The sequence below is a fragment of the Siphateles boraxobius genome, unplaced genomic scaffold (assembly GCF_051911475.1).
Source record: "Siphateles boraxobius isolate OS27281-9 unplaced genomic scaffold, OSU_SipBor_1 65, whole genome shotgun sequence".
NCBI lineage: Eukaryota > Metazoa > Chordata > Actinopteri > Cypriniformes > Leuciscidae > Siphateles > Siphateles boraxobius.
Window position 1 is genome coordinate 7,529,098 of NW_027509192.1, and position 21,960 is coordinate 7,551,057.

At 38.3% G+C, this 21,960-nt stretch overlaps 2 protein-coding genes across 9 annotated transcripts in view; both read left to right on the top strand.

Moving 5' to 3' along the window:
* Positions 1-7,580, top strand: part of hipk3a (homeodomain interacting protein kinase 3a) — a 46,029-nt gene extending 38,449 nt beyond the window's left edge. For both annotated transcript variants that reach the window (XM_077210537.1, XM_077210536.1), the window contains exons 15-16: positions 2,000-2,130; positions 3,042-7,580. In XM_077210537.1, the coding sequence (XP_077066652.1) occupies positions 2,000-2,130; positions 3,042-3,470 (560 nt within the window). In that variant the 3' untranslated portion in view covers positions 3,471-7,580. The remainder of the gene's footprint in view (positions 1-1,999; positions 2,131-3,041) is intronic.
* An 810-nt stretch (positions 7,581-8,390) lies between these two features.
* Positions 8,391-21,960, top strand: part of kiaa1549la (KIAA1549-like a) — a 58,109-nt gene continuing 44,539 nt past the window's right edge. For 3 of the 7 annotated variants that reach the window (XM_077210528.1, XM_077210530.1, XM_077210534.1), the window contains exon 1: positions 8,432-9,032. In XM_077210528.1, coding sequence (XP_077066643.1) covers positions 8,831-9,032 — 202 coding nt within the window. In that variant the 5' untranslated portion in view covers positions 8,432-8,830. Of the gene's footprint in view, positions 9,033-21,960 lie in introns of all 7 variants that reach the window. The other 4 variants (XM_077210531.1, XM_077210532.1, XM_077210533.1 and 1 more) reach the window with 4 other exon arrangements.

Below are 21,960 nucleotides of genomic sequence, written 5' to 3' on the forward strand. Positions count from 1 at the left end.
ATCATTTCAACCTGTCCTTCAGATTGTAAAAAGCAACACAAAATTGAACTGTTACTATGGAAGTTTATGGGGCATTGAATTCATCTGAGCTGAAGCGTTATCTAAATCAACATTTATTTTTCCATGCTGTTAAAGTGCAACTAAAAGGTGTAATTCCTGTCGGTGGAGTTTGCTTTATGTAAACAATTATTTGCAGATAGCTACACTACCATTTAAAATTTTGGAGTTGGTCATATTTTTGTTTGTTTTTGAAAAGTCTCTTTTATTTTTATTTTTTTCCAAAGCTGCATTTATTTGATCAAAAATACAATAAAAACAGTAATACTGTACTGTATAATTATTACAATTTCATGATGCTGTTTTAATTTGAAATTTACAATGAATTGGAAGTTCAAACGACCAGCATTTTTTTAAAATAGCAATGTTTTGTAATTTAATGTGTCCTTGCTGAATAAAAGTTCAGGGTCAGAGTACATTTACAAAGTTCAGAGTACATTTAAAGAGTAAAGAAAAATTAAACGGTAGTGCATCTCATCTCCCTTTGTGTTATTTGTGTGTGTATTGTCTGAAAGTTTACTTTGCATGACATTTGGATTGGATTATAACTTTGCACAGACAAGCACTTTCTTACCCTTTTTTGTAATAGAACATAATGGCATGGTTTCAGAGACAGGGCTTAGACTAAACTAGGATTAGGCCTGAGTTCAATTAGGGTATTTAAGTAGCTTTTAAACGTGCCCTAGAAAAACCCATTACTGGTGTGCATCTTGAGACAAAAATGGCAAGTTTCTTTCAGTTAAAACAGCTCAAACATGCATTTTAGTCTAAGAATAGCTTAAGCCTTGTCTGTGAAACTGGGGGATAATGTTTATGTTATGTGATAATGGGGAAACTGGGGGATAATTATAATGTTAATGTCCTGGCTATATCTTCACAAAAATATCTTCACTAAATTAAGGATGGTCAAAATTATTTTCTGTGCCATCATGCCTCTAAATAGCTCAACTTTTGTCAAACCTGTAATGGTCCTTTGTCTTGTGCAGGTAAATGTACATCTGTTTTTTGAAGTGCTATTTGAATCCCATTTACATCCACAGCTCAGATTTTTACATAGCTGAGTGGTAAAAATATAAGTCAACTTGCTTCATTCTGTACTGTTGAACAGTTGCCGTTTTTTGAAATAGTTTTTTGTGTGGTATACAGACTGGTTTCTCTGAATGGACATTTTTCCTGTCTAAAATTGGGCTATTCATACAACGTTCCTTCTGCACAACCAGTTTTTTTAGTGTGGTCACAGCCAATGTCTACTTTACAGGTCATAGGAGAGAAACAGGAAGTTGTCACAGAGGCTATCGCAGGTGATTATGGGTATAACGTGCACTGCGACCCTGTGTCTTGTGCGCGACATCCCAGTGTTGAGTGACCCTTTCGGTTTGAGCTTCCTCTCCCATACCTGTGATCTTTTCATTCCTGTATTCATTTTTTACTCTGCGTGTTGACTGCCCTAAATTTCTTTACTTGTTTTTGAGAAAAAAAATTCCCGGCCTCCCCCTTTCGTATCAAAGCATATCTTTCCTGCTTCCTACATGGAGCCAATGCTTTGTTTTCAACGCATGCTATGAAAGAAATATTCCTGGAGCGGTAAACTCTTTCAGAGGCTTCTCATGGCACGTTACCCTTTTGGGGTGTCCATGGAAAGTTTGAGGAGAGTTTATGTTTTAGATACATTGCTATCTAAGTTTGTTTATAAGTTGATGGGTCCTCAGTTTTTATTTTTTTCAACCTCAAAGTTTGTACTTCTTGTTTTTCATGTTTAAATGACTTTCTTGTGAACAGAACGTCAGCCAATTCAGTTTGTACAAGTTGCAGTTCTTGTGCCAAACTGCAAACGTTCATTTCTATTAGCTGAAGTTCTGCATTTAAGTTTAGTTATCCTTCTTTCATTCTATCCCTTTTATCTATTGATCACTCATTTTCTGGTCTTTTCTGCTTTCTGCAGTCTTCGAATCCTCCTGCCAGTCCAGAGGTCGCTGCGGCCCAGGACGACTGAGCCACCTTTCCACGCCCACGCTGCCCCGCCAGCAGAAACTGAGCTCTTCATTCCAGCCACAGCCGCCAGGCTTTGGCCAGGTCTGTTGGTTTTAACTCTCTTTGACTTTTCTCTGTGATACTGTACAAATTGAAAATATTGAGAAAAGCTCTGTAGATCATTCTAAATGAATTATGTTATTAAAATAAACATTGTGAATGCTGATGTTGAAAGAAACCATATGCTGAGTCTGTTCCAAAACAATTTTTTAGTTCCCAAACTGTACATGGATTCGAATGTTTTGCTTTTTATTTAAGATTTAGCTAAGGACCTTATAACATCCAAAATCGATGTTTTGTGTCTTTTAGTTTGTCTGTTAACTTTTTTTAAACAAACAAAAAAGCATATTTTTTACTTATGTAAATGTACCAAAAAATATTGAAGACTCATCCTGTGCTACACAGATTTGTTCAGCCAAATGCTTTAGAATGAGTGTCCCACCCACTAATAGTGCCTGCAATTGACTACCAAGTAGTAGATCATGGTTATGACAATGATGTAAACTAATGCTATTGGTTAATAAAAAAAATTAAAAAATGATGAGCCACCCAACTTCCTATTTTAAAGTCATCATGAAATGTTACCCTATATATTTAGTAAATGCATGTTATAGATTTTTATTGTGAATGTTTGTCCATGCATGTTTTAGTTAACTTTTTTGACTGTAATTTTCAATCAAAATGTCTACACAATCTTCCAGTAAAAATAACTTCTCTCTGGTGACAAATGCAGGAATTCTCTAATAATTTAGTCCGCTTTTCTTACAATCAGCTTCAAGCTTTCATTCAGACCTCCCTCTACAATACAAAAGAAAAGATCTCATTCTGTCGCTACTTTCATTTCATAGCTACTTTAATAGGAATTGTCCAAATTGGGAAGTTAATGAAGTTTTAAGTTGATATTTAAAATGTTGGAACAAAAATTGACATTGTTTTGTTTCGTCCCCGCTCAGGTCCAGCATTACGGCTCTTGCCACAAGGAGTGGAACGGCAACTACCGGCAGCCGCGCCGACCGCAGGCCTTCATCCCACCCACGGTGCACGGCCACACCTTCCCGCTTCCCCACGGCAGCCCCACACACTCGGCCGGCCACCCACCACCTCCCGGCCTCCTCTCCTATCCACCTGCCGCGCCCGTGGCCCACCTTTTGCCTTCACCGTGCCCACCACCGGGCCCTCGGCCCATCTTGCAGCCCGCCTACAGCCTGGTGCACCACCAGGGCATCAGCGTAGGCATCAACCACAGGTTGCTGCCCTCCCCCACCCTGCTCCCGCAGGGCCAGTTCAAAGCCCTCTTTCACCCGCACTCCTATGTGGCGTCGCCCGTCTACGCAGGCTTCCCCCTCAGCCCCAGCAAACTCAGTCAGTACCCATACATCTGAGCTGGAGCCCGCGGCAGCCACGTGCACGCAGCCGGCACTGAGCCGCGACATCTTTCTTTTCATTTTCTTTCCTTTATAAAGTTTTACGATGATGATGTTGATGCAAATCAAGCTTTACAGATATCATGGAGAATAAAACAAACAAATGGATGCGTTAGCGAGCGAGTGAGTGGATTGAACACAAAAACTCACTTTTAATGTGTTTTTGCACATTTGATACAACAAAATCCCTAGTCGTGAGACCCTCGGAAGAGGGCCGCAGCAGTTTCCCTATGCTATTTTTCGATATTGCCTTCTGACGTGTGTAATAGACACAGTAACTGTCGTTCAAGCCATCCCTGTCTCCAGTGTGCGTGCGAGTCCCCCTTGTGGTGACCCGGTGTTACCCGTCTGTATTTTTCCGTAGTAGACCCATGCTCTTCAGTGTTAAGTCCCTCTTTTAGACCGGTGTTGAAAAGGTTCTGTCACACTGCATGTCTCTGCATGGGCAAAAACCAATGTTGGACTTCAAAGGGGGGAGGGAGGGGGTGGGGGGCTGCAAACCGTCGCTTTTCACCCTCTGTGTATATGTTATAAGAATTGCTGCATTGAATCCTTGGGGTTCAATAAACAGTGCCTTAAAATACATGTTGTTGCAAGTTACCCTGAGTCCTACGTGCAGTCATGTGTGTACCGGACTGCAGCACTTGAAACATTTTCAATCGTTATTTGTGATTTTTATATTAGGGCTGTTTCATAGATCTTTTAGTTGTTTTTGTTTTTTTCCGAGCTTGGTGCATTTGCGTATTCGTTGACTTACATAATCTCTACTTCAGTGTCATTTATCATTATTTAATTAATCTCTTAGGGTCTCGACAGGAGTTTTTGTTCGGAAAGCGGCTTGGGTGTCGAACCAAACACGCCCTAATGGGTCTCATGTTTTAAACCGTCAATAAAATCTCACCTGATTGGCTATTTACGCCTGCCGAGTGCATGATCAGGCTCATGATTTGACCTTTTGTACAGGGCGAAATCTGTTGTTTAACGCCTTAGATGATTTGTGCATTATTCGGAAGCGATACAGTCCTTTTACGTGTGGTATTTACTGGTGGATGTATTACGCTGAGTGGTAGCAGAGTTCAATTTTTCGAGTATAGCGTGCTTCGCCGTAGCAGAGGCCGATGAACTATGTATAGAAACGTTTGAGTACTTTCATATTTGATAATCTGTTTCTAATCTAATAGTATCTACACTGTTTAATGAAACTGCAATACAATCCATAGTTTTCGGGGTGTGTTTTTCGTTTTCTTTCCATCAGTTCTGTTAATTTTAGAGTTAGAAGTGTTATCGGTGTTGGACTTGTATCGGCAGATAGCTCTTTGATGATATTGTATGGTTTCATGTTTGCTTTGTGCAGAATTATTCAGTATTGAGTATCCAACTGTAAAGTCTATCATTGCTGGAGTATTCAGTGCTTTAAAAGACGAGAGTTGATCGTGTGCAATTTTCTTCATAGATGCATGTGAAAAGATTGGATTTTGTATTCCCTCTCTCACAATTTAATTGCTTTTTTTGACGCTGGCTGTTTTTGTTTCATACATTCCGTCAGGGAGAAATAGCTTTTTTTTTCTGTGTGAATTTCTTTTCTTTTTTAGATTTGAGTTTTGCTTTAGGTGCATTCTTTCATAATTATGCTTTCGCTACACCAAAGACAGTAATTCATTTCTTAAGCAGAGTAGCTACTGTTTAGCGTAGACCTCGAACGTAGTGTAGTTGAGGCTGTATTTAACAAAAATCTATGTAAAAATGTTGAGGTTGATGTTTAGCTTTTTCGGGCAAGTTATGACTTTGTTTCATTTATTCTTGAATGTATCATAGATAAGCTGCTATATACTGATTGCCACTTCATAATAGCTGTGAAATTAGATGATTAACTTTGTTCTTAGCCTTCTTATTTTTATATATGTCTAATTACCTTGAAATAGAAGTGAGATGAATTTTTTTTTTTTCGTTTGTTAGTTTTGTTTTTGGGTTTTACCGTACTGACTGGCATCAGAAGCATTTTAATGCCTCTCTCTGTTTTGCTTTCTTTTTTTGAAGTGTCATTGTAACTACTGTATTGCAAGTAATGGAGATTTTGGGTTTTTTGTGTGCGTGGGTTTTGTATTTTACGTTTTGTTTGCATCAGTGTTTTATCTGTTGTTATCTTGGGGCTAATCTTACGTATTAGATGCATATTGGTGTATATCTATCTTAGTACGTATATTTGCATTTTGTTAAAGCATAGCTTGCAGAATAGATTTAACTTTTTGTTTTAAGTATCAATATAAATTCTGTATTCAATGACCCACTTATCTCACCATTTCAGAATATTAATTTTAGTAATGCTATTAGCACTTGATACGTTTGATAAGCTAGACAAAATTTAGGGTTGGGCAACAAAATCGCATTTGTGCGTCTCTAACTACAGTGCTTAGAATTTTGATTTGATTTCATCTTCCCCCTTATTATAATTTTACATTGAAATGCACACAAAAGGTGTATCAGGTATATTCATGTATTAAAAAAATGAAGAAAAAAAACAAACGATACAGAATGCACGTTTTGCTTATGTTTTAAGGCGGACCGTTCGCCAACTCTGAAAACCAGGAGTTATTAGGGCACCCGTTCTCATTTTGTTGGTGATTCTATTTGGGTGTGTTCATTCTCGCATCGGTCCCTGCTCTTAAAAGCAAGCGACACTGCTTTAGTGCCTTTGAAATGTGCTTCAGACCTTTATATCCCTTTTTCAAACACTGCCTGCCAGCCTCTTCCTCGCTTTCATGCTTGACCGAGGGATGAAAGCGTAACTGCAGTGTTTGATAGTCATAACTGAAGTGCTGTTACCAACCAGTTGCTTAAAAGTAGATCGTAACCCTGTTGGATGTTGATAACCTGATAACCAATAGCGAGTGTAACTTGATACTCATGCAATGCAGTAATCACCTGTAAGGTGAAAAATGGATGTTTGTTTCTCAAAACCGTGGAAAGGAAAATCCAATCATGCTTGATTAATTTATATTTTTATGACCAACAACAAAACAATAATGAAATGATATCAGGGATTGTTGTTATTATTATTATTATGCTGACTAAACGCCCAAGACACGGTTTTCTTGTATTTGGGAAGCTTTACATGATACACTGTGAATGTAAACCACCATTTGTAAAGTAGAATGAACATTGCCCTTTGTTTCACAGGAAGTGATTGCTTTAGCATAGCCGACTTCATGGAGATACAATCCAAAATATGGTGTTGTACCTCGCATTATGACCCCTATATTTTATATTTAGCATGTAGCACTAGAGATGAGTATTAAATTGCTACTCATGCGCACATTATATGAATTCTTTTCATTAATTCACTGCAAGTAAACATTTCCGAAATGTTTTACTTCTAACAAGGTCTACCAACCCCAACCTAATAAGAGTGAAACTTGGCGTAAACGTGAAGGACAGAGGGATCTGCAAACGAAACTAAAGTTGAAATGTCTTTGAAAAAACCTCCTAAACCAAACTGTTTTTGTTTTCTTTGATTTGTGTTTTTCTTTTAGATCTTCTTGTACAGTTAATTCAGGGTCCTTGTATTTGTCATATGTGCTACTGTGTAACACTTGCTGTAGAATTTGGGTTGGAATGCTTTAGATCTATTTTTAACTCCTCTGCAGATTATATTTTAGTAAAAGTTAAATCTCACTGCAAGTTATCGGATAATATTTAGACTTAAGAGCAAACAGACTTGATTGACTAAATCTGAACTGTTACCGTTTTCATATTTGTAATTATTTGTGGCTTTCTGATTTCTGTTTGCTTTTGATTTCTATGCTACATTAGTTTGCCATGTAGCCACTGCACTGTGCAATATTCACTATATGAGGACTGGGAACCTTTTTTTTTATGTAATGTCTCTTACAGTTTGCGGTCGTATTTCTCTCTAGTTCTCAGTGATTTATATGTGACCAAGCCTTATGTACTTTGTCACAGAAAGCGGGTTTTCCTGGTGACTATTGGTGAGTGTCAAATTAAAGAAATTATGGTGTATTGTCAAAATTCACTTTGAATTAAAATATATATATTGCTGCAGGCACAAAATGTTTGTTTGTCTTTATTTAAAGAGAACTTTGACAACTGACAACGTGAAGAATGTGATTGTTCTAGCTTGATGGATGCTTTTTTGTTGAAAACACTTGTTTAAAATTTCTCATCACAAATAACTATTTTCTGAAGTTTATATTTAAATTTGTTTATTTACATTTTTTTATTATATTAAATTATATTATATTAATTCTAAAGAAAAATATAATCTTGTACCAGGCCAAAAAAACTTAAGTTGAAACTCACGAAATTGCGCCATCATGCGGATGGAATCACAATTGTATTATGACGTTTTATATCGGTGCTTCCGGTTGTTATGTAACAGATACTTATAAGTAGCCTATGATACAAAGACATTTATTCTGCTAAAATCTCTTTAATAAGTACTCGTATTTTAATACCCAGTTATTTATTTGCAAATGAAAATACTGCTGTAATTCCCTTACTACTTCCACTTTTTAGTTGAGTAGCCTATAACAAATGTAGCCTATATTTTAACTAACTTTTAACGGATTGTTGTTAACTAGGTATTTTAACTATGAAATGAGTTCAAAATGAACTTTGAAACTGTCAACCCCATGCTTTATAGACATCAATATAATATAAGATTACATTATTATTTTAATGATAATTTTGCTTTAGATTACACGGTGCTATATATATATATTATTTTTTTTACCACTGAAAGGCAGTATAAAAAGTCTGATAATATATAAAATCCTAAGGAATTTCGTAGAATTTCCCACAATAGTAGACAGCATGATGTCGATGGACAAGCATGTTTGTCTTGGCCTATCCACGAGCAGCAGTCATCCTCATGTTAACCCAGCAGAGGTCGTCTTCCTCTTGTTCATCATTATTTATAACGCGCCTGCCTCATCACCAGTTTGCCTGCATACACTCGCTTGGAAACGCGGTGTTTTTTCCCAATCAAACGCAGCCGATTTTCCGTCGCAGCATCATTAATATAATAGCGGGATTACAGGATTGACGCTCATGGATTCCAATGCTGAATATTCGTTTCGTGAAGCGTGGTAGATAACCTGCTGTTATAACGCGCGCGTGATTGATGTGGTGGTCACGGATGCTTCTGAATGCGCTTTGCAGACGCTTCGCCTTAAAGTTTCAATGCTGACATAGAGCAAAAAAACAGTGGAGAGAAGACCTCAGTCTAAGGAACTGTAAAGGATAGATCAAATGTCTTTTTCGGGACCTTTCGGCCTATTGGTGAATTTATCTCTAGCCCGATGGCCCCAAGAAATGCGCGTAACGATTTCTACATTTTGGGCTCCAATAGCGGGAATGGCAACGCTGGAACCCAAGGCATGTCGGAATGGATAGGCTTGTCCTTGTGCCGAAAATATGTTGACCTGGGCGGTGTGTGGACCAAGTGTCTAATATCTGTTGGAATTACATTGCTCCTGGTTCCGTCCATATTTGCCATAGACGGTGAGATATTTTTGGGTTATTTTGTGGACAACCTGTTTGAGTGTCCAGCTTCAAAACATTTCCAAAAAAAAAAAGAAGAGGTTATTAGGCCTATGTTTAATTTGAATGTTCTGAAACTGTACGTTTGACTTTGAATTTCGAATAATATCAAACGAACTATATTTGAAGGTTCTAATTGTTAAACGCAATGCGGAATAAAAACTCGCTCTTATGAAAACGTTATCACATTAAGATATACCGTTTAGGTCTTAACCACTTGTGTGTTTGTTGTGTCTGCGCTTTGTTTGGTTTCCTGTGGCCGTTTGCGGGGGAAAAAACAGACACAGCAAAACCTCTCAGACAAAAACAAGATGCAGGTATCCCTTCATCACTCTAATCTAAAGCACTTGTGTATAAACAGCATGTGACGTCTGACCAGAGCATTCAGTGCTGCAGTGCTGTGGTCTGTCGCTCCTCAGACGTTTTTATCCGTTTTCAGTGGTGATTTTGCGCACTCGCAAAAGTCACCGAGTGGCCGAGGTGAAGGAATTTGGAGATTGTGAATCATTCATCTCGAATCTTTTGATTTCGAAACACTTTAATTCGCTGACTCGTTCAATTACGCTTTCTGCACGTTACTTCGAAATGCGCCAGATTCGCTACAAAACAACCGATTTGCTAAAAGTTCGAGAACGAGATGGCTGATTCGTTAATATCGTTTTACAAACGAGATGGGATGTTTTGTTCATTCAGTTCGTTCCTGAACGAAATGTTTTGTTTATTTAGTTTGTTAACAACATAGACATGAAATATTGTATCAACCTCAGTGTGTGGAAAAGCTCCTTGTGTGATGAGCTTTGATTCTACATGTGGCTGTCTCAATACAACCTGTGTTTTATGGTGGTTATCAGAATGAAACAAATTGTTCTTTGAAGAACTGTTCACTGAAAGGTTCTTTAGGGAACCATAAACGGTTCGTCTATGGCATTATTGCGAAAACCCCCTTTAGTAGCCTTTATTTTTAAGAGTGTAAAGTTCTGGTAATCACAACTGTTATATTTTATGGATTTATAAAAAAAAAAAATTAACTAGTGAATGGTGCAACTGATCAACCAGAAGCAAGTATTCTAGAGAGCCATATAATAATGATACAACTTGATTTTCAGTCCATATCAGTGACACTAGCCAAGTAATTTGCCTTATGTTGAAATATATTTTGTTGAATGTATTCCAAATATTCCTGACCTTTGACCCCATCACACTGCAGATGTTTTCCTCCTGTAAATGATACGGGAGTGTAGAAATGTCTGGTACATCAATATGACAATTCCACCATGTTCTCTATTCATGCTGCAATGTATCAGTAGCCTTTGCCCGAGGACCAGATGAACATTTAAACAAAAAAATGATTTAATTTGTGCAAACAAGTTCAGCGTTGATGATGTGAACTCACTCCAGGCATGATGGCCTTTCTTAAACATCTGAAATACAGATATCGGAAAAAGCAGATTAGATTTTCTAAAGCTAGAATTTCAAGATAAATACATTTCTAAAGCTAGAATTACACCAGATTAGTTTTATGTGGGCGTGCAGACATGCGTCGGTCTGGACCATAGGCTTAATACACGGAGGTAAAGAGCCTATGCCTTCTCATTCATAAAACTGCTATTGTCCTTGTTGGCTTTGAGCTGGGTCTATGGCGCATGGCCAGGCACACTTGTGGCTTGCTGAGGATGAGGCATCTCTCCTCAATGCCCCTACAGTGATGATTCTGCTAGTCAAAAGGAGCCTGCTGTGCTATGTTGCCATGGGAACTGATCTACATTTTTTTTGACCAGAGTGGAAAGAGTGAGTGTATTACCAAGAATGACAGTGATGAACCGCTCCGTTTGCTTTTCAAAGGCCTTTTTGCGGCCTCAGACCTGCAGTGACTGGATTCAGCAATTAGTTGAACCTAACTCCTCTGGATTCATGCTTTAATTGACTATTTTATGGGGATGCGTTGTCACTTGTCAGAAGAAAGGTTGTGTGTAACACGGAACCAAAGCCAAGTTTAAATGGAGTAGGCATGGTTTTTTTCCCCGTGTGCTGTGTGTTAATATTAAAACTGAAGAAGCAGGTCTCTCATTTTTCTTTAAGAAATCCGAGTTTTGTTCTTTAACTCACATTATAAAACCTGGACTAGTCAAACTGATCCAATCAAAACGTCTGAAGCATCTTTGCAAAAACCCATCTGTTCACCCTCAAGAGGGGAGCTGCATTAAAAAAAAAAAAACTTGCTATGATGACAACTGCGGGAGTCTTTGATTCACAGCCATGTACTGTTGAAATGACTGAGAACAAAGGGAGAGCTTTTACATTGTTAATACTGCCATTAAAATGGTTTACAACATAAAAGACTTTAGTTTAAAGAAAATTATGACATCACTGTGAAATTGTGATATGGTTAAAGAAGAGGTTGGTATAATATTATTATGTATTTACTAGGGCTGTCAACCGTGTATAAAATTTAATCTGATTAATTACATCATATACTGATTTATTAATCAAATGAATTGCATTTCAACATTTTGCTGAGAAAAGTCCTCATATGAAGATAATTTAAAGACATTGTTGTGGTAGACAAAAAATGGCTTTAGAAATCATAGAATGTGGTTTAGTCCAAATTTTCTGAAGAGATTTGATCGCTTTATATGATGTACAGATTTAATTAAGGCTTTTATTAACATATAAACATTTATCAACCATATAGCTTAAACACTTCCGCAAGAACCAATGAGATTCATTCATGTGTGTTACGCGGCACGTTTGAGCTTCAACAAGAGGTTTGTTCTCGCGAGCCTGTTAAAAGACGCAGGTCAGTAAAACGAAAAAAGTGCAAGGTCTAGAGATAGTGTATGTTAAACTTATTTAAAATTAAGCTCTTTGTTTTTAGAATGCAGTGCCGTGAGTGAGACGCAAGTGGAATGGTTAATGATGTTCGTCTTGCAAAAATAATGGAAAAGTAGTGCAATGGAATAGAAAAACGCGTTCTGTGTGAACTGTTCCTTAAGGGTTTGGAACAACCTTAAAGTCCCTATGAAATTAAAATAGAAGTTTTTTTTTACTTTTACTATGAATATGTTAGCCTTGCTGTTCTCTATAAGCTAGTGTGCTTCAAAACAATGACACAATTTGCATTTAGAAGATATAACCTTTCTAAACTTGCAGTCTCTCTTTTCTACCAAAATGCATCAATAATTTCGATGACATCACTCTGCACTTCAGCTTTCATCAGATTTTCTGTCCAATCAAATGCTCTCTAGAATCTAAATTGTCCCGTCCCCTACACTATAAATAGACGCTGCAGCTGAAATCGGTCACTTGTTCACGCATTTACTGTTTTCTACATGGTGAATGGCACATAGTGCACTATATAGGGGATAGGGAACAAGCACACAGTCTGCTCCGGTACTGAGATACGATAGCACAGAGCAGATCAAATGCGCAAGTCTGTACATACCAGAAAAATTATCGGACCCATTTGAATTCTGCAGAGAAGATTAGGAGGAGAAATGGTGAGAGATTAGAAGGGGAACTGCGGCTTTAACAAGCTCAACGGCTCTAGCTGAACTGTGATATAAACTAAACGCTATTGGCTACTTTTAAAAAGGGGAGGAGCTGTTTGACATGTCCCACCTGTCTTCCTGTTTCAGTGGAAATTACATCAACACATTGAATAATGAATAAAGGCAATTCAGTGGGCCATTAAGGTTGAGTAAACTAACCCTTTAATTTGATAAGTGTGATACTACTAATAATGAAATAACAATGCTTTGATTCATTAGTATTATTGATAAAAAAAAACTAACAAGTAATAAATGAAATAATTTGAACAAACCCCTAACCAGAATTTTGAAGCATTTTTTTTATGGCTAAGGCTGTTATTATCTACATAAAAGAGTGTATGTTAAGCTATTTAGGTTTAATTAATTGCAGAAGTTATAAATAATTTATTAATAATAATAATAACAATGTAATTTGATTCATTATGATTGATAATATAAATGACTAATTATTCATAAATATTATAAATAAATAATAATTCACAATTCAAAATATACCCCTTAGTCTGGTTAGAATGTTGAAGGAATATCAATACAGTGCTGCCTTGGTATTATTTCTCATAATGGCTCGTTAAATTCCACACAGATGTCAAACACTATATATGGTCAGTGAATAGCATCAGTGAAGGTGAAAAACCTACATTAAGAGCATGATTTTATTACTCTAAGCCCTTTTAAGCCTTTTGGCTTGTCTTTTAACCATCCATTTTGTTAGTCTTTACCCACTCCATAGAATTACATTAGAGCCAGCTTTGTTAGCACCAGGATTCTTTCCAGAGGATCAGAGCCTGCCAAGAAAAAGATGCTGCACACCACAATAGTGTTGAAATGCGAAAATATCATATTAACTAGTAGACGTTTGGCGTCTCAAACAGAAACACAATTACAGTTTCCACTAGGACAGGATTCAGTCTTCGTAATGCGTATTTCTCTCAGTCTAATTACTGCCACTAGAGTCCTGAACCAGTTAATTATCTGCTGATGTCAGAGATGACCAAAGCAGCTGATCTGCTTCCCTGACTGACCGTTTTCACAGCTGACATGTTCTCATTTCCGACAATTCCATGCTTCATTAGTGAAACAGCCCATGTGAAAGTTGATTATGTCGAGTGTGAGACACTCACTCTGTTTCCATATATACAAATGGCCATCTTTTTTTGGCACAGTTTGCTACTAGCCTTGCTGCAGGGCCAGAGCAAATTCATGCGTGTGCTAAAATCCATAACCCCAATTCGACATTATTCTGTCGTTATAATAAATATATAGTAATTATGTTCTTTTATATAACACTATACCAAAAGGTGCTTTTTGCCTCTTTCCTGGGACAACTTATACATATAATGCTGTTTTGTTTGTGGTAGTTTTATGAAATAACCATATTGCCACATTGCAGTTATGAGTGCAGTGACAACAGTGACCGTGTCGTGATGAATGATCAGTACAGAGCTTTAACAAGTCGTTTGCAAACAGCTCATCTCCAGAGATGGATGACTTCAATCAGGTTGCCCACGATCTCTTCCATCTTATAATTTGGCATGTGGATTCAGGAAGTTTGTGGCAAAAATGGTTAGAAATTGCTTTTCTTGGCTGTTTATTGGATAATTCTATATTTCATAATATGAAATATATAGGCTAGTATTCAGATCACTTGATAATGTGGTCATTCTTACTCTTTTGGGAGTTTTTTTTAAGACTCAGATTGAAGTGTAGGCCTGGACTACAATAAATGGAACTTTATTTCAAATTAACATTAATGATAACTCTTAAACAAGGTATGAAAACTGACCGTGTTTATTCAACAGTTATTTTTTATTATTATTTTTTGCATTTTCTTAACAGCTTCTGGATTTATTGGTAGGCTATAATAACAGTATAACATAATATTCTACTTGCAGCATTGGATCTGACAACATTTATTGCATAACATAATTAGTTTCTGTTGGGATGGACTATATATCGGTTCCAAATTGGTTATTGGCCGATATTATTTATTCCATTTTACACTCACTTAAAACTTAAAGGGATAATTCACCCAAAAATGAAAATTCTGTCAGTTTTTACTCACCCTCATGTTGTTCCAACCCCGTAAGACCTTCGTTCATCTTCGGAACACGAATTAAGATATTTTTGATGAAATCTGAGAGCTGGATCACTCCTCCATACTAGTCCATAGGTTTCTTGAGGGATTAAACTTGCCGGCCTCGAAAACTTATTAAAAACATCGTTAAAATAGTCCAAGTGACTACAGTGGCTCAATCTTAAGTTTATCAAGAGACGAGAACACTTTTTGTGCGCAAAAAAACAAAAATAACGACTTTTTTTCAACTATTCATTTCCTTCTCTCTGGCCCTCGAGTCAGTTCACTTTAACAGCGTATGATCTGTTGTTGTACGTCACACGCATCACACACATGACCGGCGTCGGCCAATAGTGAGCCTACGTGTGACGTAGCACTACGCAATTACACTGGTTTAACTGACTAGAGGCCCACAGAGAAGGAAATGAATAGTTGAAATAAAGTCGTTATTTATGTTTGTTTTTGCGCACAAAAGTATTCTCGTCGCTTGATAAACTTGATATTGAGCCACTGTAGTCACTTGGACTATTTTAACAATGTCTTTAATAACTTTTCAAGGCCGGCAAGTTTCAATCCCTCAAGAAGCCTATGGACTAGTATGGAGGAGTGATCCAGCTCTCAGATTTCATCAAAAATATCTTAATTCGTGTTCCGAAGATGAACGAAGCTGTTACGGGGTTGGAACAACATGAGGGTGAGTAAATTTTTTTGGGTGAACTATCCCTTTAATCTCTGAAATGGATAATAATATAATAACACTGTTAAATGTAATCTTTAGCAAATATAAAAATAATAGATATAGCAGCTCTCTTGTTTGTCACTTGCCTAGGACATCTGCTATAACACAAGCCAGTCATTTTCAGGTCACGTGCGTCAAGTTAATACTTAGATCCAACCATCTGATGCCAATCGTCTCCCTAAAAAGTGTTCCTTTGCCCGGAGCGATGACAAACAAATATGTTTTATTTAATCTGTTTTGTTAATGAATGAACAGATTATAATGTCCATTACCCATGCCATAAACCAAAGAGTTATTGTTTTACTCCGTTTTGCTCCCTCACTTTGATCTATTTTGCTTAGATCAAGGGATTGATGCTGACCACTCCCAGATTAATACACAATTCGGAGAACCGGTAATGAAATTGAGTGCCAGCTCACACCTGAAAATCTCCTCAGGCTTATGAAACAAGGTTTATGCTGGGGAGGGGCTAATCTGGTTTGTGAGGAAGAAGAAAGGACATTAAAGGGTCAATAGATGTATAAAGAGAGACATCACTTGTTTTATGGAGCTTTTAGCATAGGGTGGATGTTGTTGATTTTAATACTGTTTTGAAGCTTTTATAGCGCACCCATTTTTTTAGAGGCATTTATCCTACTTCAAAGCTCCAGACAGGCTCAGCTGTGCGCATTTCTGTCTGTCTGTCTGTCTGTCTGTCTGTCTGTCTTTTGGGCCTGATCAAAATCTGTCCTCGTTTTGCTCAACCACTGTTAATTTACACGAAACTCATAGCTGTGACCTCATTTGAATCTAGAGGTGTTTGAAATCTAGTCAAAGCGTTGTTCCAGCAAAAATGCGGGAAAACCGGAGCGCTAATTAGGCATGTGCATTCGCATAATTGTCTTTGTGCTTTTGGAATCGCTTGCGTAATTAAATCAGGCCATATTCGATTTTTGGTCCAACCCTTAGATTTGTTTAATTGTAAAACTGTTGCCTTCCTATCTTGAAATAAAAGTACTTTGCTTCATGTTCACATCTGGAATTACACACACATGACAGTGCTCATTAGATGAGAAAAAGGAAAAAATTAGCTTTTTGCATAATGAGCACTGTCCTTGTCCAACCTCAGACATCATCAGCTTTACCCTTAAAAAAAAATCCCTTGGGGAAAATGATGCCATGTAAAAGGAATGGGATTATCTATTTTTGCCTTCAGAGAAGGCTGATGTTATGTGGCCATGTCATGTTTGCTATGCTAAAGCCAATAATATTTACTGTAATTCGCGTGCAGATTGCATATTTTTAGGACTCGCGGTTGCTCTGCTCTGTTCCCTGGGGGTCAGATCGGCTTGAACATAAGAGATGGTCTGGAAATCTGGGAAAGAGACTGGAGCAAATTCACTAAACAGCTGCGCTACTTTTCTGTGCTGTACCACCAGCGATCCAGTTTAACCAGGCAATAAATGCACTGAAATAGCGCTTCAGCACCAGTGTTTAAATTAAGTCATTCTTTTCAGGATTACACATCTTTTTTTGTTAGTCTAAGTCCTATTTTTAAATTTAAATTAATTAATTCATTTTAGTCTGTATTAATCGAAATTAAATTGCACCTCATTTTAGTTGACGATAATAACATTTTAGTCATCGAGAGTGCACATGCTAATTATTTGTCTTTTAGTGCATTGTTACAGAAATAAGGTAACGTATTCACAACATGCCTTACACATTCTGACTAGCACATAGTTCAAGTTCACTGTCATTTTGTGCAGAGTAGGGTCGTCAAACGCACTGTACTTACAAAAAAAAAGTTTGATGATACCAGCATGACTGCAGTCCCTACCTTTGAGGATCAAAGGTTTCTATTTACAGTGTGTTTTTACAAGCGTTGTTGTGGGTTGTAGCCAATCACAATCATATGTGTTGAGCGCAAGAACGCAGTGGCCTATCAGAGGTGCTATGATAGTTCAACACCGCTGAAAACACACAAAGTTTTGTTTTGTTCAACACAAGACGCGCACTCTTGAATTGTACAATGAATCTCTTATTTACATCGTGTTTACACTTTGTTGGTTTTAATGACTAGATTAACACTGGTCATGCACTAATTTGCAAGCCAACTTGGTTTTGAAATTATGAGTAAAATAAGGGGCCCTATCATACACCCGGCGAAATGCAACGCCAGGCGCAGTGCAAGTGTTTTTGGCTAGTTTCAGCCTGATGCAGTTATCATTTTAACGTCCTAGCAAATAGCAAATGCATTTGCGCCTATTTGTGCGCCCATGGGCGTGCTGATCTGAAAACGATGTGTGTTCAGGCGCATTGTTGGCGTGTTGCTATTTTGAGGCAACTGAAACAGACTGCGCCATTGACATTAGACCAGGTTTCGGTTGGTCAATGGCGGACTCTGATTCAGTTTCCTCAAAATAGCAACACGCAAATTTTTGTATTATATTTAAAGAGTGCGTTAGTAATGTGCGCCTATAGGTGGGTCCACAACGCGTGTACACTTGGTCCCATAGATGGTCTGCAGATCTGTTTCCTCGCTAGAGAAGAGTGCATTTTTTCCGCTTGCAATGTAATTAGCAAATCCGTCATGGCGCGAATGCAACAGGTTTTGGGAATAGGAATGGGAATGGGAGACTCTGATTGGTTTATTGCCCATTACGCTCCAAAAAACACCCCTTACTCATTAAGAGAATAGGAACAACCCTTTTAGACCATGAGCCGGGTGCGCCGACCATTTTACCTTCATTAAACTAGCAAAAGTGGATTCGGACATGCCCTAAATGCACTTGCTCTGTGCACTTTAGACCATGTGCTGAGTTCTGTAAAATAGGGCCCAAGATCTGGGGTTAGCAATAGCATTACGTAAAGAGACTCTCGGTTTGATTAACAACATGGTTTTATAAGTAAATTTGGAAAGTGTCATATTTTTTTTAAAAATATACGTTTTTAACATGTTGCTATAAGGACTACAACAGTTGTTTGGATCATTAAGCAAGTAAACTCACATTCTTAAAGTAGTTGTTCTTTTTTTAGTAACTTGTTTAGATTTAAATAAAAACACTAATATAACAGAAAGTCTTGACACTAGCAGTAGTCGCTATTTATTCTTAGCAAACCATAGAGTGTGAGACACTCATTCAGTTTTAATGGGGTTTGCAATAACCCGCCTTGCCCATGAGACTCTTGAGTCAAGTGCATCAAAGGTGTCCTGCACGAGCTCCTGAATATTATAACATATTCCGGAAGGGAATATGGAATCTTTTCCACTCTGTGTAAAAATTTATATCACTTCCAGTCAATGCCAGAGGTGAAACTAACCAGGTCTGACAGCTGTGTAATGCTGTGAGAGATTGGGAAAAGTAAAACAAACATGTAGAAGCATCATTTGAGCCTGCAGGTTTTGCGCAGGAGGCTGAGGAGACACACGCCGTTACGAGGATGGATGGGATGGTAGCATGAGGGCTTGCGGAATTTCACTTTTGCTGTGTTGGCATGTTGAGCGCTCGGCATCTGATTGCTAATTTCATCTTGAGTCAAAATAACTCAATCATTGCATGCTTATTGTTTTGCTTATTGTGCTTGCACTCTCCATTTATGTTTGAATTTTTAATTGCTAGATGATGTAATATTTTCGACCGCATCATCATTCTTTTTTTAAACCTTCGCCGGAGAGTATGATTAGTCTAAGTCAGTCACATACACCATTTTTTCCTCCAGACTCGACGGGGACTAGATGACTTACCCAGTGCCCAAGCGAGGAAGTCACATGACCCCCCTTTATCCAATCAGGCAGTGCTCGGTGATGCTTACACAGATGTGTGATGGTGTTTGCCTCATCAGTTAGAGAGGCTGGAGGGGTACAGGCTGTTATTTTAATCAGATCTGTGTTTGTATCTTCTTCAATAATTCATGTCATCATCCTTTCAGCTGAACGAAGCCACAGCTTTTATGATTACTGCAGCTCAATGGCTCACTTTTCAGGATTGTGACATAAATGTCTCTGGAAATCGGTGACAAATTTGAAGTACATTTCCCTCTACAGTTTACATTCTTATGGCTGGGATGCAAAAATCTTATTTTCATTAATGTAATGGGGAAAATATATTGTTTACATTAATGCTGATTTAAATGTAAAAATCATTGAATTACAGTCATTATATACTGTAACACTATATATATAGAAATACGTATATTTATGTTAAAGTCATATAACTTCCTTCTGAAAATAATTGATGATGAATAATTGGGAATGGATTGATGACTCCTGCTCAAGTGAAAGATGAATCAATCTTAAATATTTGGTTGGCATCTCATATCTTTTACTGTATTTAATATACAGTATTATCTCTACTTTGGCCATTTTGCTACTTTTTCAATATGATTGGAGCAAAGACAAGAAATGATGGAAGAAATCAGAAAATGTCACAAGCAAGATTCAAACTTGCATCTCACTCATGAGCACCAAAGCTCAAGGCCATAATATTTATTCAGGCTTATACCATATGTAATATTATTTATGAAATTAATACTATTTACTCACCCTCATGTAGGGCTGAGCAATATAGCAAGAAATATGAGAAATACAATATATTTTTATATATATATCATGATAAATAATTTGATAATGCTGCCAGCTTGAGGACTATCCCAACTGAATGTTAAACTGTGAAAACATGCTGTTCTGCCGTAAAACAATACAAGTTTGGTTGCCTTGTAACGTTATAAAATAGTAGTAGCAAACATCTAAAATATTTAAAGTTCCCTGTTAGATATAGTTTAAAAATATTAACTACGCATTGATTTTACATCTATGAAATGATTTAAAGGTAGAAATTTTAGTAAAGAGTGCAATATTTAAACATTGTTGACCAGTCATTATGCTACACGGGTTAACATGAGTTATGAAACATTTCGTATTCTCTGTGTTGTCGCTGGGAGGGCTCATTTTTAGGTGATGGAAAAGGTTTGTTGCTTTTCCCACCTTGATTGGAACTGACCAACGACTTATTTTGCAGACCGTCTGGGCCAGTTCACACAGAAGGGGTTTTTGCACTCCACTACACTATACTTTTCCCATTGTTTTTCTATGTAAACACACGCTGGTGTCATGTTCTTATTGGTTGATCTTCTTGATTGTTCATAGATGTTTCTTGTTAGTCATTAGTCTTGGTGTACAAATAGCCCTCATGTTTCCATTGTATGATTGTAGAAATCAAATTCACATTTTTTGTGTGGGTTTCCATGCCGGTGTCCGTGCCGTGGCACTGTCCATGCTGGTGCCCGTGCAGGGTGTCCGTGCCGGATTTCCGTGTCGGTGTCCATGCCGGGTTTCCGTGCCAGTCTCCGTTCCGGGTTTCCATGCCAGTGTCCGTGCCGGGTTTCCGTGCCAGTGTCCGTGCCGGATTTCCGTGCCAGTGTCCGTGCCGGGTTTCCATGCCAGTGTCCGTACCGGGTTTCCGTGCTGGGTCTCCATGCCAGTGTCCATACCGGGTTTCCGTGCCAGTGTCCGTGCAGGGTTTCCATGCCGGTGTCCATACCGGGTTTCCGAGCCGGTGGCCGTACTGGGTTTCCATGCCGGGTTTCCGTGCCAGTGTTTGTGCCGGGTTTTCGTGCTGGTGTCCATGCCGTGCCGGTGCCCCTGTCAATACCGGTGTCTGTGTCCGTGCCGGGTTTCTGTGCCCGGTTTCCGTGCCGGGTTTCCGTGCTGGTGGCCGTAACGGGTTTCCGTGCCGGTGGCCGTACCGGGTTTCCATGCCGGGTTTCCGTTCCAGTGTTTGTGCCGGGTTTCCGTGCCGGTGTCCATGCCGTGCCGGTAACCCTGCCAATGCCGGTGTCTGTGTCCGTGCCGGGTTTCCGTGCTGGTGTCCATGCCTTGCCGGCTTCTGTGCCGGGTTCCGTGCCGGTGCATGGTTTCTGTACTGTTGTCCGTGCCGGTGTCCATGTTCATGTTCTGCGTAAACCAGCCCTTAATCTGCACTTTATTGCTTTTAAGAAACCCGAACCACTCCCATATAATTGATGTTGTGTTACCTTTTTTTCCCAACTAATTCCTCTGCATTGGAGGGTAATGCAAGGTCACTTGCTTTTGTTTCCCTCACCGGCTCCCTGCACGGACTGGCTGTTGTCACGTTTATTTCTGCTGTGTTATAGACTGGTAGGGTTATCCATAACGAGTCAAAACGCCCAGAGCTTTTATCGAGATCTCGATATGATACCGTTTATCACCCAGCCCTACCATCATGTCATTCCAGTCTCATGTGCTTTTTGAAGAATCGTTTTGCAGCACCCCTAAAAAAAAACAGCAAATGGGTTTGAAATGACATGAGAGTAAACAAATTATGTATGATTTTTTGGATGAACTATGCTTATAAATGCAAAATCTGGAGATAAACATGTTAAATATAATTTTATACACAGCATCTTCCTTTTTAAAGATAGTGATGTTCAGCACAGACATTGATGCACAGTTTGGCCATGCCATGTGCCATACAGCACTTGAATTATTCAAAGATGGGCTGTGCTCTGCAGTACTTACCCATCCCA